General features: G+C 39.2%; 1 protein-coding gene across 1 annotated transcript; it reads right to left on the bottom strand.

The window, feature by feature from the left end:
* Positions 1–4,822: 4,822 nt before the first annotated feature.
* Positions 4,823–5,377, bottom strand: LOC140144465 (uncharacterized). Its single transcript, XM_072166275.1, has one exon. The coding sequence runs from the start codon at positions 5,375–5,377 to the stop codon at positions 4,823–4,825; it is 555 nt and encodes a 184-aa protein (XP_072022376.1).
* Between the last annotated feature and the right edge of the window lie 11,028 nt (positions 5,378–16,405).

The raw sequence follows: 16,405 nt of genomic DNA, 5'->3' as shown, positions 1-16,405 counted from the left end.
CTTTTTTTAACTTTTGATAGCAAAAAGCAGTATCTGGTGTTAGGGTTAATGAAAGTGACCTGTTAATGTGTATTATAAAGTGTCAAGTGTTAATGGACACAAGTTATTCAAGATAAATTATGTACATAAAAATTGTATTCTTATTCAAATTGGAAGGTTTTTTTTTATTTCCATCATTAACCCATCACCACCACACCACCCCACCCCACCACCAGCGGTATTTCCCCACCCCAGAGGAGAGGGTCCTTCTTAATGCTGAATTACAGTATTGTTATAGTGTTTAAGTAAAACTTACCATAATGGAAATGAAATTGAGCATGTTTAAAGCTTTCAAAGTGGGGCCATGTAATCAAATAGTGAGCGTAACGTGACTCACGTAACGCGAGTCACACACTAAGTTAACTTAAGTTGGCCATTTCAAAAATACCGATCTCAAATATAGTTGGTGTTTGTTTCTGTAGTACAGCTGCACTATAAGGTAATTACTTAGTGGTATCAACTTTTGTCTGCAGCTGTTTGTTTGAGGAGAAATACTGAACAAGTAAAAGCCTAATTTTGAAGGTGTAATTTTTCGTAACGCGAGTCACGATCTCATTTTTTGCTAATAAATGTTTCATCTAGTTATTCACAAATTAAAAGTACATGTGATTTGATACATTGGGTCTGTAAGTACATGTGAAGAGAAGATGAATAAATCAACTCCTTGTTCAATTATATTTATATGACATTGAATGTGCTGATTTTATCAAAAATGTAACGCGAGTAACATGGAATTGCCCGAAACACGACTATTTGGGCGGAATAATAGCCGGATTGCCATGACAAATCATTCAGTCAAGTACTCTAATATTAATAGAACTCAGGTTTGGGCTACGTTTTTCATGTTGCCACAAAGTTCTTACGGTACAAAATGCTCAATGTGTCTGCATGTCGGGCTAATGAATTATGCATTAGAAAAGCCGTTGGCAGGGACGGTCATAAATTCTTTATAAGGGGTTGTAGTAAAATGTTTGCCTTGAAGAGTGATTATAAAAAATGTTTGACTTGATTCTGGACTTTGAAAAGAATATAAAGCTTTGAATATTTAAAGTTTTTATTGTTTTAAAGAAGTTAATCTGAAATAAGGTATCTGTGAAGGATTTTAAGGATATTTAGAGGGCCTGCACCCCCCCGCCTTACAAAAATGTCGAATTTTTTTGTGAACAGCACCTAAATAGTTAAGCCTGAAACAAATATTTAGGGGAGACCGGGGCAAAGTGGAACACGGGTAAAGCGGAATACCACCATTAACTTTTGTATGTGCGGCACTCAATCGCCAAGCTCATGTATATAATAAGAACATCACACTCATGCAGTTAACCCTCTATCTTTTTAGCCAAATATACCACAGAGTCGTGCGATATGTCAAACTTTGCCTCTGGTCATAAGGAACAAAAAGTCAGTGGTCGCATATCTGTAGAATCATTGGTTGATGAGATATAGTTACTTTTTTCTACTTTGTGCATTTAACCCTCTATCTTGTTAACCAAATAAACCACAGAGTCGCGATATGTCAAACTTTTCCTCTGGTACGTGAAGACGGCCCGATTGGCGCGAGGTTCATATTGGTGCGTATGCACCAAATATGTATCTTGTAAACCTTAAGTTTTGCCTTGCCTTCCTTCGTAATCCTGATTGGGCTGGACAAAAAAATTGTTCCACTTCGCCCCGGTCTCCCCTAGGTATATTCGTCTCAGGTTAAGCTTACTGATTTTCTTTATTTTATTACTAGTATATTGTGAAAAACCAAGTAGCTGTGGTGTTAGCTCAATATGCTAGGAATATATTATAACCGATGAGTCAATGTTCACTTTGGCTAAATCAGCTGTATTTTTGCTGATAACGGTACGTAAAATAGCATTCGACATCTGCCATGTCGGAGAAATTTGGTGTCAATCAAATACGGGATTGTCAATTAAATACGGGAATAAGTCTGTTTCACTATTGAAGTAGTAGCACAACGTTCGCCGTACACACGACGAAATGATTGCAAATTTACACATTTGTAATCATTTTGACCACAAAATATGATGTGAAAACACAGGTAAGCAATGAGAACAAGTCCTCAAACATTTGAAATTTGTAGCTTACTACAACCTGAGACTAGTCTCAGCTGAATTCCTACTGAAGACATAAATCATATACCATGTACATGTCAGATGTATATTGTATTGGCAAATATCCACAAAAGCGTTCGTTATAAATTTATTTTGATAAATTGTCATATTTTATGCCATCATAATACTAATCATGGCATGTCTGTCCGTCCCTCTGTCCGCGCGCTATCGCGTGCGAGTGGCTCACTAACGCGTGCTCGCTGTGCGTATCGCGTGCGCGCTATCGCGTAGTGCGCGGAATATACCGACGGGCACAGTGCGAGCATCGGAAAGCATTCATCACCATCATCAGCCGTATTCAGCCCACTGCAGGGCGAAAGCCTCCCCAAGTTGGCACCAAAGTTTCCTGTCATTTGCTTTTGCCATCCACCTGATCCCTATGAAACTTGCTATCTCATCCCTCCATCTGACTTTCTGTCTGCTTTGGTGTCTTGAGCCCAGCCAAGGCATCCATTCTGTGACATTCTTTGTCCATCTATTATCTGTTGATCTTGCAAGATGGCCAGCCCAATGCCACTTCTTTATCTTTATTGTGTGGATTATGTCTGTAACGTCTGTTTGGCTCCTGATCCATGCCACTGTTTTCCTGTCCCTTTTGGTGTAGCCCAGCATACATCTTTCCATGCTATGCTGTGCAGTTTTTCAGTTTTTGCTCCATCCTCTTAGTAAGTGACCATGTTTCAGCTCCATAGGTCATGGCTGGTAGTACACATTGGTTGAAAACCTTTCGTTTCAGGCAAGTTGGCATCTTACTTCTCATGATGCACACCAACCAGTCCTAGTCCTCCTCTTTACTTCATCCATGTGATTGTGAGTCATGTTGATTAGTTGTCCTAAGTACACATATTGGTCCACCTTTTCTATTTCTGTGTTCCCTACCATGACCAGCTGTTCTGTGGCGAACTGGTTGAACATGACTTTTGTCTTTTGCATGTTTATCTTTAGTACCACTTGATTGCTTCTCTGGTTGAGATCATTGATCATTTCTCTTAGGTCTTTAGCATTGTCTGTTATTATGACTATGTCATCTGCGAAGCGAAGGTGACTCAGGTTGTCTCCGTTTATGCTAATGCCCTTACTTTCCCAGTCTAGGTGACGTATAATTTCTTGAAGTGCTGCACCGCATTAAACAGTTTAGGTGAAATGGTATCACCTTGTCGCACCCCTCGTTGGATAGATATCTTATCACTGTCCTTGTGGAGGCAGATTGTTGAAGTGCCCTTGCTGTAGATAGTATCTATTATCTGGATGTATCCAGGATGGACGCCTTGCTGTTTGAGGGCTGTGATGACTGCCTGGATCTCAATGCTATCAGAAGCTTTTTCGTAGTCAATGAATCCAAGGCATAGTGGCTGTCTATATTCACCCATCTTTTCGACAATTTGGTTGATGACATGAAGGTGATCCATGGTTGAATAACCGCTCCGGAACCCCGCCTTTTCCCTGGGTTGGTTGAAGTCAAGGATGTTGGTAATCCGATTTGTAAGAACTTTGGTGAAAAGTTTGTATGTGTTTGAGAGTAAGCTGATTGGTCTGTAGTTCTTCAAGTCTTTGATGTCCCCTTTCTTGTGGATGAGAATTATAAGGGCGTTATTCCAACTGTCCGGTGTCTTGTTAGTCTGGATACATAGTGTGAATAGCTTTATAAGCTCTGCCTTTACTGCGCTGCCTCCATCCTTGAGAATGTCGACTAGCACTCCATCTTCTCCTGGTGCTTTACCTCTTTTCATGTCATTGAGACATTTGTTAACTTCATCCTCTCCAATTGGTGGTATATTCTCTTCTGCACTTTCAACATCTATAATTGGTGGGGTTATATGGACTTTGCTGGAGTAGAGATCTTGGTAGAACTCTTCTACCCGCTTGATGACTAATTCTCTGTCTGAGATTATGTTTCCGTCTTCCCCCTTCAGTGCTATTATTTGAGATTTTCCAGTGGCAAGTCCTTGCTTTGTTTTCTTGTAGCTTTTGTTATCTTCAAGAGTTTTCTGAATCATCTTTGTGTTGTGTGCTCGGATTTCATTTGTCATTCGCTTCCTTATGGTTTTGCATAATTCTGTATACTCGATATGTTGGATTCCAATCGTGTTCTTCATTTCCCGTCTCCTTTTCATCATTTCAAAAGTTTCCTTTGAAATCTTGTCTATCTTCTGTGGGTCTTTTTTCCCTGCTGTCTCCAAAGCACAATCTAGGATTGTGTTTGTAAGTCTTTCACGGACATCATTTACATCTAGGTCTTCTGCTTCATCCTTCAGGAGATCAAACTTGTTTTGCAGCTTCATCTGGAATTCCTCTTTGTTCTGTTGTAGCTTATCCAGATTGACCTGCATCCTTCTTTTTTGCACGAGTTTGTATCTTTCCAGTTTCAAGTTGATGGAGATCCTTGCTCTTACTAGCCTGTGATCACTTCCTGTGTTGAAGCGGTTTAGAACTAAGACATCTTTCACATTTTTTGGTTCGCTTGTCAAGATGAAGTCAATTTCATTTCGATACAATCCATTTGGGCTTCACCATGTCCACTTACGAGATTCTTTTTTCTTGAAGAAGGTATTCATGATTTGTAAGTTCTTGCTTTCGGTGAATTCTAGAAGCCTGTCTCCCCTTTCATTTCGCTCTTCCACATATTTTCCTAGCATGGTTTCATTTGAGTTTGTTTTCTTTCCTACTTAAGCATTAAAGTCTCCCATAATGATTGTGTGATTTGCTTTGTCTTGGTTGAGCAGTTCGTTAATTTCTTCGTAGACTGCATCTACATCTTCATCTGGGTAGCTGATTGTTGGCAAATACGATTGAATGATTTTCAAGGTCTGTCTTTTGGAGATTTTGATGATGACTTGTGCTACTCTGTCCGACTGGTTTTTGTAGCTAACAACATTTGATGCCAAGTCTTTTCGTATTAGGAAGCCAACTCCTCCAGTGCTGCTATTATCTTTACCCCTTGTGTAAAGCATGTGTCCACTCTTGAGTTCCAGACGTCTAACTTCGCATAGGCCGAGGATATCCCATGTGATATGATCAAGTTCTTTTTCCAACTCATGAAGTTTTGGTTCGCCAAGGAGGGTTCGCACATTATATGTGCAAATAGTCAATTCCTTTAGGGAGCCTGTCCTTTCCCAGTGATTCTTAGCACCCTCTACTCTCGCCTCACCATAACCGCTCCCGTGGTCAGGGACTTGAGAGCTGCTGGGGACTGAGGGCCGTTTCATACTTTGTGCTGCCATATTAGTTAGGGGTTGTGGCCCTAACTTGTCACGCTGGCCACTGTTGCGGGTTGACGAGTGCTACGTTGATGTGAAGTAGCTCGGTCACTGTTGGTCACCCAGACAGGATCTGGGGGCTATATGGTACTACCACCCGGCAAGGGAATGAGCTGGCTGCTCATCCTCCCCTGGATTCTCCCGTAGGAGTGGATGTCAGTATGCCTCTGACAACCCTCAGGTTAATCGTGCAGGTGCATCTCATCGGATTCCAAAACGGCACACGTGCAGAGGCCTATTAGTAGTTTAAAAGGTCAGGGCAAGTAGGCCTATATGGGTAACGGGTGTTGGGTAATTAGAGATAGTCACAAGAACCACCCAACCCGGGAATCGCGAATAAAATAGTCCCGGAAAATAGCATTATATAATCTAGAATAGTCTAGAATATTAATATTATTATGGTTTCAGGGGAACTGTGCTAAACGATGATAGAAGTGATGAAGTAAATGCTCGTCGGTAAATATTGCATTGGATAATGCTGTAAATTTGACAATATCAATCAAACCAAATTTCTTGGAGTTGTATTTATGAAAACCTAACATACACTGCAAAATTGTGTCTTACCTGAGGACACTTTTTAGCCATGTCCTTATGCAAGTCATGTCTTGCATGGAGACATGGCTTGTGGAAAGGCAGGACTTTGAGCTATGTCCTTATCTAAGACATGACTAGCTACAAGACATCAACACAGTAAGTCATGTCTTAATTAAAAAGAGCAGAATGGGACATGTCTTACTTCATGTCCTAATTAAAGACGCATTATCGAATAAGTGACTTCTAACAAGTCACTAATTCTTCGAGTCGTGTCTTATCGCAATTTCATATGTCTCTAAACTAGACATGACTCATATGCATAAAGTCATGACTAACCACAAGACATGTGGTTATGGTATGTGACTTGCACAAAGATACTAAATTAAGACATGTCTACTGAGGACATGTCTCCATGCTAGACACACTTTTTGCAGTGATAAGTGTGCTGGTATGTGAAATGCTGCTAATCTATACTTACAGTAGCATGATTAGAAACGTGTGCTATATACGAACTATTTCAAATCGTTACTAATATTCCAGCCCACTCTCTCTACTTTATTAAAATGTTTTATAATAGTTTAAAACTTGAATTGAACAGCTTTATGTTCAAACATTATACTAACGATCTACCAGAAACATTTAATACGATTTTACCCAACATTGAGATACATAGTTATCACTCAAGAAATGCTCAAGATTAATACATGCATTGACATGAGAGAACTATAATGCATTAATGTTGTATTATACCCAGACCAATAAGCTATATATTATAAAATATAAATCAAGCAAGGTGGTTAATAACTTGAAGTAATTTAAATAGTACACTATACACATAGGTCTAATGTATTTAAAGTAGTATTTTAATAAACAAAGCGAAATGTAAAAAAATTGTTCGATACTCATGACTCGATATGACTTGAGAAATTATGTGACTCGATTTGTCTCGACTCGACTTGTGTATTATATCCTTAAAACTAACCGGTGGATTTGCGAACAATTTGTCGACATAAAATGTTCGCGGAGAAACGGTGGCCCAAAATGGGTTATATTTGGTAATATGCAGACGAATGATCAAATTAATAGAAAATACCTGTGATAAATTTATCTGTACACATTGTCGCACTCCGAGTGACGTATGACATATTTGCAACCCTGTGGTGGATTTGCGAACAATTTGTCAACATAAATGACGTTCACAGAGAAACGGTGGCCCAAAATGCATTATTTTTGGTAATATGCAGACGAATGGCCAAATTAATAGAAAAATACCTGTGATAAATTTATCTTTACAAATTGTCGCACTCCGAGTGACATATGGTATATTTGCAACCCTGCTGTGGATTTGCGAACAATTTGTCGACATAATTGACCCTTGAGGAGAAATTATTAGAAAAAAATGTGTGTTTTTTTGCCTAGGCCTGTCCTCCATGCTAGGTATGATCATCAAATTTCCAAGTAGCCTTTTTAGTACTTTTTTTGGTCCTGGTGACAGGAAAACGTTAAGTGTGTAAATCCCATTGACACACAAAATGGCATAATCCAGGCTCAGTGTACAAACGCCGTACACGAGACTGGCAAGCGAGTCTAGGTATTCCTGCATTAAATACATCAGAATTATTACCATTGCAAGATGGCTTAAAGCCAGCATTTCAAGTATCTCTTATAAGCTAATAACAAATGGTGCCGGCTGGAATCTCTTTAGGCATTGTCTTTTTTAAAGACATTTCTTGTTTCCTGAGAAGTCAAAATGCAATTGTATAAATTTTATTGTTACACCCTGTACATACATAGATTTATATTGCGCCTATACAATTTTAGCTCTAGGCGCATTACAATAAGAGAAAACAAAGAAAGAAATAGCAATGACAAGAAATGGATCAAATTTGAAAAAGATGGGGTTTTAAAAGCTTTTTGAAGCTGGCCAGTGTTTGGGCCTCCCTGATGTTGCATGGGAGGTTGTTCCAAATTCGAGGAACAAAGGAAGTGAAGGCGTTATCACCAGCTAATTTGTTTGTGAGAGGAATGGAGAGCCGTGTTGTATCCATGGAAGAGCGTAAATGACGAGATGTGGTGTAAGAATGAATTCCAGATTGAAGGTAGAGTGGAGCTATGTCATTGACACATTGATTATGATGGTGAGGATCTTGACATTGACAACCAATGTAAGTCCTTGGTGTATGGGGTTATGTGGTCACAACGTTTGAGGCCGTAGATGAGACGCACCGCCCTATTTTGAATATGCTGCAGTTTGGATAAATTGATGTTTGTGGTGCCAGCAAGGAGAGAGTTACCGTAGTCGAGGCGTGATAATATGAGTGCACGGATGATGTGATGGCATGAGTCTGTATCTAGGAAGCACCTGATTCGAGCAATATTGCGAAGTTGGAAGTTAAGAGTTTGGCAGAGTCCAGATACATGGTCATTCATGGATAGAGGTGAGTCAAGTTTAACGCCAAGGTTACGAACTGAAGTGGCAGGTTTAATAACAGTATCGCCAACCATAAGATGAAGTGAAGAGGAGACGAGATTGATATTGTGTGGCGAGCCAAATACAATGAACTTGGGTCTTGTCCATGTAGGTTGGTCTGAACCCTGGAATTATGGAAACTTTCGGGCCTCATAACTTCTAAATTGTTTGTCTAAAGTATATAAAAGTATACATATTTAGAATGGCAAAGACTGGATAAGTTCATCTGTGAGGTCAAATTTGGGCCAAAATGGCACTTTGGCCCAAAATCTCAAAATAACAGTTTTTGGCCCACTTCTTTTTTGTGAATTGTAACAAAAAAATTCTTGAGCCAAAATTTAATTTTTATTAATTTTAAAACTAGATCAAAAATATCTAGGACCCGTTTTTTTTATTTTTTGAAATTTGACCAATTTCACCAAAAATATTTGAAATTTGTGCCAAAATCGGGCTTTTTATGATTTTTTGACAAATCAACATTTTTGACCATTTTTGGGGCAAATTTCTCAAAGTTAGTCGAAATTCAAAAAATGAAAAAACGGGTCCTAGATATTTTGATCTAGTTTTTTAAAAATTAATTAAAAAAAAATTTTGGCCCAAGAATTTTTTTGTTATGGTGCACAAAAAAGAAGTGGGCCAAAACCATTATTTTTGGGATTTTAGGCCAAAAGTGCCATTTTGACCCAAATTTGACCTCACAGCTGAACTTATCAAGTCTTTGCCATTCTAAATATGTATACTTTTATATACTTTAGACCAACAATTTAGAAGTTATGAGGCCCGGAAGTTTCCATAATTCCAGGGTTCAGACCAACCTTAACTTCAAGTTATTATCATCCAGTTGCTTAACTCATGATGCTATGCGTCTTCGCCAATTTAAACCGAACAATGTATTGGTACTGGAGGGGAGTTGGGAGATTAATTATTTTGTTCCATTGGCAGCATTGCAAGAACTTTTCAAGAACTATGACATGAAAATATCCAGTTTCACTTATATGGTAATTATTATTACGCGTCCCCTCTGATGACTTAAGGGGGTACTACACCCCTGGCCAATTCTGTGCCTATTTTTGCATTTTTCTCAAAAATTATAGCGCATTGATGACAGGTAAGATAATAATTATAGGGGCAAAGACTGCAACTACTGCACTGAAAATTCAGCCACTCAAGGCAAGTAGTTATTGATTTATTGATCAAATATTGGTTTTCCCTCATTTTTGACTGTAACTCCACAACCGTTGTCTGTGCTGAAATAAAAATTTCCAGTGCAGTAGTTGTAGTCCTTGCCCCTATAATATACATATCTTACTTGTCACCAATGCATTATAATTTTGAGAAAAATGCAAAAATAGGCACAAAATTGGGCAGGGGTGTAGTACCCCTATAAAGTTGGTCTTAATCACAGAATTATGGACAACGTTTTAGCCTCATAACTGCTAAATTGTTGCTCTAAAGTGTATAAAAGTACACATATTATTTAGTAAAAGTAAAATCATAAAATGGCATTATTTTGACCCAAACATTTATGTCAACTTAAAGCCACATCATAACTTTTCCTGAGGAGGACGCCCTCAATATTTTTCGAAATTCTGTTTTTTTACACAATGGTATTGTACTTTATTAAACTAAACATCTGGAACTGATGTTTAATTTTCACGATGAAAATATTTTTATCTTTTCAAGTTTCACGATGAAAATATTAGTCGAACGCGTATGCGATGTTCAAAATACAGTACATGTACATACATGGCATCCAGGACGGTTATACATAGTACATCAAAGGATTGTATAGCATGACCAACTGACCATTGGCGTCATTGGCACTGGTAGGAAATTCCAAGTTTGTTTGCTTTACCACAGCTGGTCAGCTCAAAATTTAAAGGTGACATAACTGACAGCAAAAGCTAACATTTTATGAAAAAGAAATAATTTTTACAGTTTTAGTATGGAAATGTTACAATAAAAATTATTATTTTTCATGCTTAAAGTTGACAGCAAAAAAAAACCCCGCATTATGCAAATATCCAGATTCCTACCATTTTTACAACTCATGGTCGTATATAATACACTTGCTGCACACGTTTTACAAAAGTGTGAGTAACGTTTGGGGGAGTTTAATCAACACAAACGACTATACAGGTATGCTCCATGGAAAGATGCCTGCCTCCGAAAGACCCCTGAATTTTACCAATACCAAGCACCGAAAGAGCTTTGATTTGGACAATTTTAGCTCTAAAGACCCCTAAATTACTCATTTGGCACATTTCTGTTTAATATATTGTCAGGCAATTTTCAGCTGTCAAAAACTCTCACATACCACCACCTCCAAATTCCGGAGGAGCACACCCACCCAAAAATTTGTCATGTGACCCCAGCCACCACCCCCCCCACCCCACCCCCGGCCCTCCATTTCATCAAGCTGTCATGGGCCATGTGATTTTTCCCTTCAAAAGGACGATAAAAAGTGTACAAAAGTGGGAGATAATATGGATTTCAACTGGCCCATTGCTGCTGAGTGAGTTTTGAGCACATTGGTCTATGGCTTGATTAACTACAAACATAGTAAGAGAATAGCTCTAGTAGGAGACATGGCTATACTACTTTATATACTACTACATATACCCCATATTACCACTATCCATAATCCATGATATGTAGTAAGAGAACATATTTGTGTAAAATATCCAATTTCTCCCGAGATAAAAAAAAGGACTTAGGTTAAGACCAACCTTAAGTGCCCATGGTACTAATTAGGTCGAATACAGTACACTTACATGATAGAAAGTGTCCTTCTCACATAGAACTCGATCAGTTCGCTCGGATCGTGAGGTCCAAAACTGCGAGCTGTGCCCAGGGTACTAAATTAGGTTGAATACAGTACAATACACTTTAATACATGCTAGAAAGTGAGCTAAAGTGTCCTTGTCTTATAGAACTTGATCAGTTCACTCCGTAGTGGGGTTCTCAGCTATTGTTCCCATATACCCAGATGATGTATTTTCTAACCTATTTCTTCGTAATCCTTAACGTACACAAATTTTGTCGTTCCCAAAATAAAATATTGTCCCATGGGTGGGGGAAAGGTCATTAAACTTAACATGGTGTCAAATTTCAAACTTCATCAAATTGTGTCGAAAACATTACTAATGTATCCCTCTGGTTATATGGATTCAGAAAATGTATAGTTTTACCTATCTAGGATTAGGATGTGCTGTTCTTGAGTTATTACCAAAAAGGTCAAAGGTCAAGCATTGACCTCTAAAGGGTAAAAATTTAAACGTGCTCCGATCTTGATGAAAATGGTGTCAAAATCTTCGCTTGGTAAGAGTGGTGGATAGGGTGACTGTGATAAAGTGGTGGGGTAATACTATGTGGTGGGTAAGAGTGGTGGATAGGGTGACTATGTGATAAAGTGGTGGGGTAATACTGTGTGGTTAGGTAAGAGTGGTGGATAGGGTGACTATGTGATAAAGTGATAGGGTAATAGTGGGTGGTTGGGTAAGAGTGGTGGATAGGGTGACTATGTGATAAAGTGGTGGGGTAATACTGTATAGTTGGGTAAGAGTGATGGATAGGGTGACTATATGATAAAGTGGTGGGGTAATACTGTGTGGTTGGGTAAGAGTGGCGGATAGGGTGACTATGGGATAAAGTGGTGGGGTAATAGTGGGTGGTGGGTAAGAGTGGTGGATAGGGTGACTATGTGATAAAGTGGTGGGGAAATACTGTGTGGTTGGGTAAGGGTGGTGGATAGGGTGACTATGTGATAAAATGGTGGGGTAATAGTGGGTGGTGGGTAAAAGTGGTGGATAGGGTGACTATGGGATAAAGTGGTGGGGTAATAGTGTGTTGTTGGGTAAGAGTGATGGATAGGGTGACTATGTGATAAAGTGGTGGGGTAATAGTAGGTGGTGGGTAAGAGTGGTGGATAGGGTGACTATGTGATAAAGTGGTGGGGTAATAGTAGGTGGTGGGTAAGAGTGGTGGATAGGGTGACTATGTGATAAAGTGGTGGGGTAATACTGTGTGGTTAGGTAAGAGTGGTGGATAGGGTGACTATGTGATAAAGTGGTGGGGTAATAGTAGGTGGTGGGTAAGAGTGGTGGATAGGGTGACTATGTGATAAAGTGGTGGGGTAATACTGTGTGGTTAGGTAAGAGTGGTGGATAGGGTGACTATGTGATAAAGTGGTGGGGTAATAGTAGGTGGTGGGTAAGAGTGGTGGATAGGGTGACTATGTGATAAAGTGGTGGGGTAATACTGTGTGGTGGGAAAGAGTGGTGGAAAGGGTGACTATGTGATAAAGTAGTGGTTAATACTGTGTTGTTTGGTAAGGACAGTGGTGGTAGGATGATAAGATAATGGGGTAGGGTGGTGAGGTAATAGATGGTGGTTTTGGGGTGGTGGGGGTAAGTTTGTTTAATGGATGATCGGGTAATAGTGGGTATTGTTCTAATAGTAGGGGTAGGGTATGGTGGTCAGGCAATAGGTGGTAGGGTAATAGTGGGTGATGGGGTATGTGGTGGGTGTAGGGTGATGGTGGTGTAGGATGGTGAGGTAATGGCAGGGTGGTGGGTGTAGGGCATTGAGGAAAAATAGTTGGTGGTGGCGTAGGTATGGTGCAGGGGTAATAGTGGATGGTGAAGTAAGGGTGGTAGGGTGGAGAGGTAATGGTCAGGGTGATGGTTTAATAGTGGGTGGTGGGATAAGTGTAATAGGTAGGGTGATTGGGGTATGGTGTTTGGGTAATAGTGTATGATGGGGTAGGGTGGGGAGTAAGGTGGTGGTGGGGTAGGGTGAAATGTGATGGAGACTGAGTGGGTGGTGGAGTACTAAGGGTGGTGGTAGGGTGGTGGAATAAATAGGTAGGGTGGTTGGGTAATAGTGGGTGGTGGCATAGGTAGGGTGATTATTGAGTATGGTGCAGGGGTAATAGTAGATGGTGAAGTAAGGATAGGGTGGTGAGGTAATGGGGTAGGGTTGTTGTTTAATAGTGGGTGGTGGGATAAGGGTGATAGGTAGGGTGATTGGGGTATGGTGTTTGGGTAATAGTGTATGATGGGGTAGGGTGGGGAGTAAGGTGGTGGTGGGGTAGGGTGAAATGTGATGGAGGACTGAGTGGGTGGTGGAGTACTAAGGGTGGTGGTGGTAGGGTGGTGGAATAAATAGGTAGGGTGGTTGGGTAATAGTGGGTGGTGGCATAGGTAGGGTGATTATTGAGTATGGTGCAGGGGTAATAGTAGATGGTGAAGTAAGGATAGGGTGGTGAGGTAATGGGGTAGGGTTGTTGTTTAATATTGGGTGGTGGGATAAGGGTGATAGGTAGGGTGATAGGTAGGGTGATTGGGGTATGGTGTTTGGGTAATAGTGGATGATGGGGTAGGGTGGGGAGTAAGGTGGTGGCGGGGTAGGGTGAAATGTGATGGAGACTGAGTGGGTGGTGGAGTACTAAGGGTGGTGGTGGTAGGGTGGTGGAATAAATAGGTAGGGTGATTGGGTAATAGTGGGTGGTGGGGTGAGGTGTCCCATGAAAAGGGGGCCCAACGAATGTTGTGATATTTAAAAATGTGTTTATGTGAAATCCAATTATTCTAGGTATCATTTGGGATTTTATTTCCACGCTACATTCTGTAAGCAAGTGTTTAGGTTACATGGGCTTTATAATCATAGCTGGAAGCTTTAGTCTGTAAAGCAAGTGTTTAGGTTACAAGGGGTTTATCAGGCGCGTATCCATGAATTCGTAGACCGGGGGGGGGCAAATTAGATTTGTTTTTTAAAATACAATATTGCCGCGAAGCGGGCATCTTGGTGAGCTTGCGTGACGCAGGGGGTGTCTGAGGGGGTTGTACCCGCCCTCAGAAGTGAGAAACTTGTGCAAAATGAAGACCTTATTGAAGCCATTTGGTAGCCCATTTTGGCACTCGGCCGTATCACATACTGACGTATTCGATTTTTAACATTTTTGAGAAATTAGTATGTTAGTTTGTTATGTTCTACTCTATATACTCACCAAAAACCATGCCTCAAAGTGGCGTAATTAGTAAGATATTAATTAATTTAAATGTCTGCATCACATAACGACATATTTGCCGATCGCCTATACTGCGCAAGCCCAGTATATCGTATCTGCAATTTGAAGAATTTGCCGTTTCACATACTGACGTATTTGCGCTACGTATTTGCGCGACTCTGTCATTGCACGGCAAAATGCTGTTTTGTCCTTTCCATATACTGACGTATTTGCGCAACTGTTTCACATACTGACGTATTTGCGCGACGTATTTGTTATTTGAACGGCGAAATTGACATTAGTCCTTTTCACATAGTGACGTATTTTATTTAATATTAATTTTTTTTGCAGAATAACGTTTTCAATCCCATCAATTGAAAACCAATTTAACCCCTGCAGAATAAATGCTGTGGTCGGCCCGTTGGTAAGGCCTATTGTGTGAATTTGTGTACTGTTGCCAAGTCACGTGGTACACAGGCGATGTTTTGCATTCCGATCATTTCTTGTTTCGTCATTATTTTGTCAGATTCAACAAGACTAGGTTGTGTTTAAAAAATTTTCTTTCGGAAGTTTTTTAGTTTGCATATTTTACAGCGGTTTCCCAATGTGTTCCAACATTGATTGATGGGGAGAGGGGAAGGGTTAATCATTGTTGTAGATGTCATACTTGTTCCCAGGCAAAATATACGTCATTTCCATGATCATATGAAATTCTGCACGGAATTTCGACAGAGTGTACCAAGTGTACTAAGCGTTCCAAGGACTTTTTTCGTAGATTGTAGTTTTAATCGACAATAATATTTGAATCAAGATTATGCAGCAAATGAAAATCGCTAGATTCTCAAGTTCGATTTTCTTGAAATGCATATTTTGCAAATACGTCAGTATGTGATACGGCCGACGTATTATTGTGTAAAATTTTAGTTTGAAAAAGCCAAAATGTTTGAAATGGCGGCCCAATTGAAGCCATTCGTGGACAAGTTTTCACTCTTTTGGTATAAATTATTGCTTTATAAAGTTTGCAAAATGAAGGCCTAATTGAAGCCATTTGGTGGGCGATTTTGACACTATTATTGTGTACAAAAAGTAAGTTAGAAAAAGTTACAATTTACTACATATTACTATAGGCCTAATTATTAAGTTATTGCTTAAAACATACGCGTGTCTGATACAGAAGTGAAAACAACCAGTTGTTTAACCATACGCAGGGGAGTATTTGAGGGGGATGTTCAAAATTTGCAAAAAAGTGCCAATTGAAGCAAATTTGGTGCATCATTTTTACACTATTTATATCATTGCTTTCAACAACAAAAAATGGCTCGAACTGAATTTGCAAAATTGTTACACTGGTCCACTGACACTTACTAAGACTTGTTTTATTTCTTCTTTTGCCTGGGTTACTCATTCAGTGGATGTTTTAAGGTATCCTCTGTTCTTCCATGAGGCCCATGGGTCACATAAAAATATACATTAAAATACATCAAAATAATGAAACAAAATATTTAAATACATAGGATATATAAATATATAACCATACACAATCATGAATTTAAAATGGGGAAACTAACCCATATTTTACATATTATAAAATACATATTATAAAATACATAACAAACACAGCGTATCAAATTTAACTACAAATTGTTTTTTATCAAATATAAAATTAAGAATTGAGAATTTTTTCAAGAAAGAAATTTAAGATTTAAGATTTCCATTATACTTGCTAAAAGACATGTTTTGGAAACTAAATAATTTACACAGTTTAAGATTTATGACATAATAGAATTTGCATAACAAGAAAATTCATCATTTAGTATTTGAATTAAATAAGCATATTTCTCTAATTATAAAACAATCGATACAGTAAGAAATTTCATCAGCATTTCAATTATATATACACATTTGAAAACTAAAATTTTGATTGCAACATTGGCCAAATACAAGCCTAAGGGCAAGGCCATGTTCACACAATTGTTTT

The sequence above is a fragment of the Amphiura filiformis genome, unplaced genomic scaffold, assembly GCF_039555335.1.
Source record: "Amphiura filiformis unplaced genomic scaffold, Afil_fr2py scaffold_56, whole genome shotgun sequence".
Classification (NCBI taxonomy): Eukaryota; Metazoa; Echinodermata; class Ophiuroidea; order Amphilepidida; family Amphiuridae; genus Amphiura; species Amphiura filiformis.
Note: the sequence above shows the minus strand (reverse complement) of the source record. Positions and strands in the feature narration are given on the sequence as shown.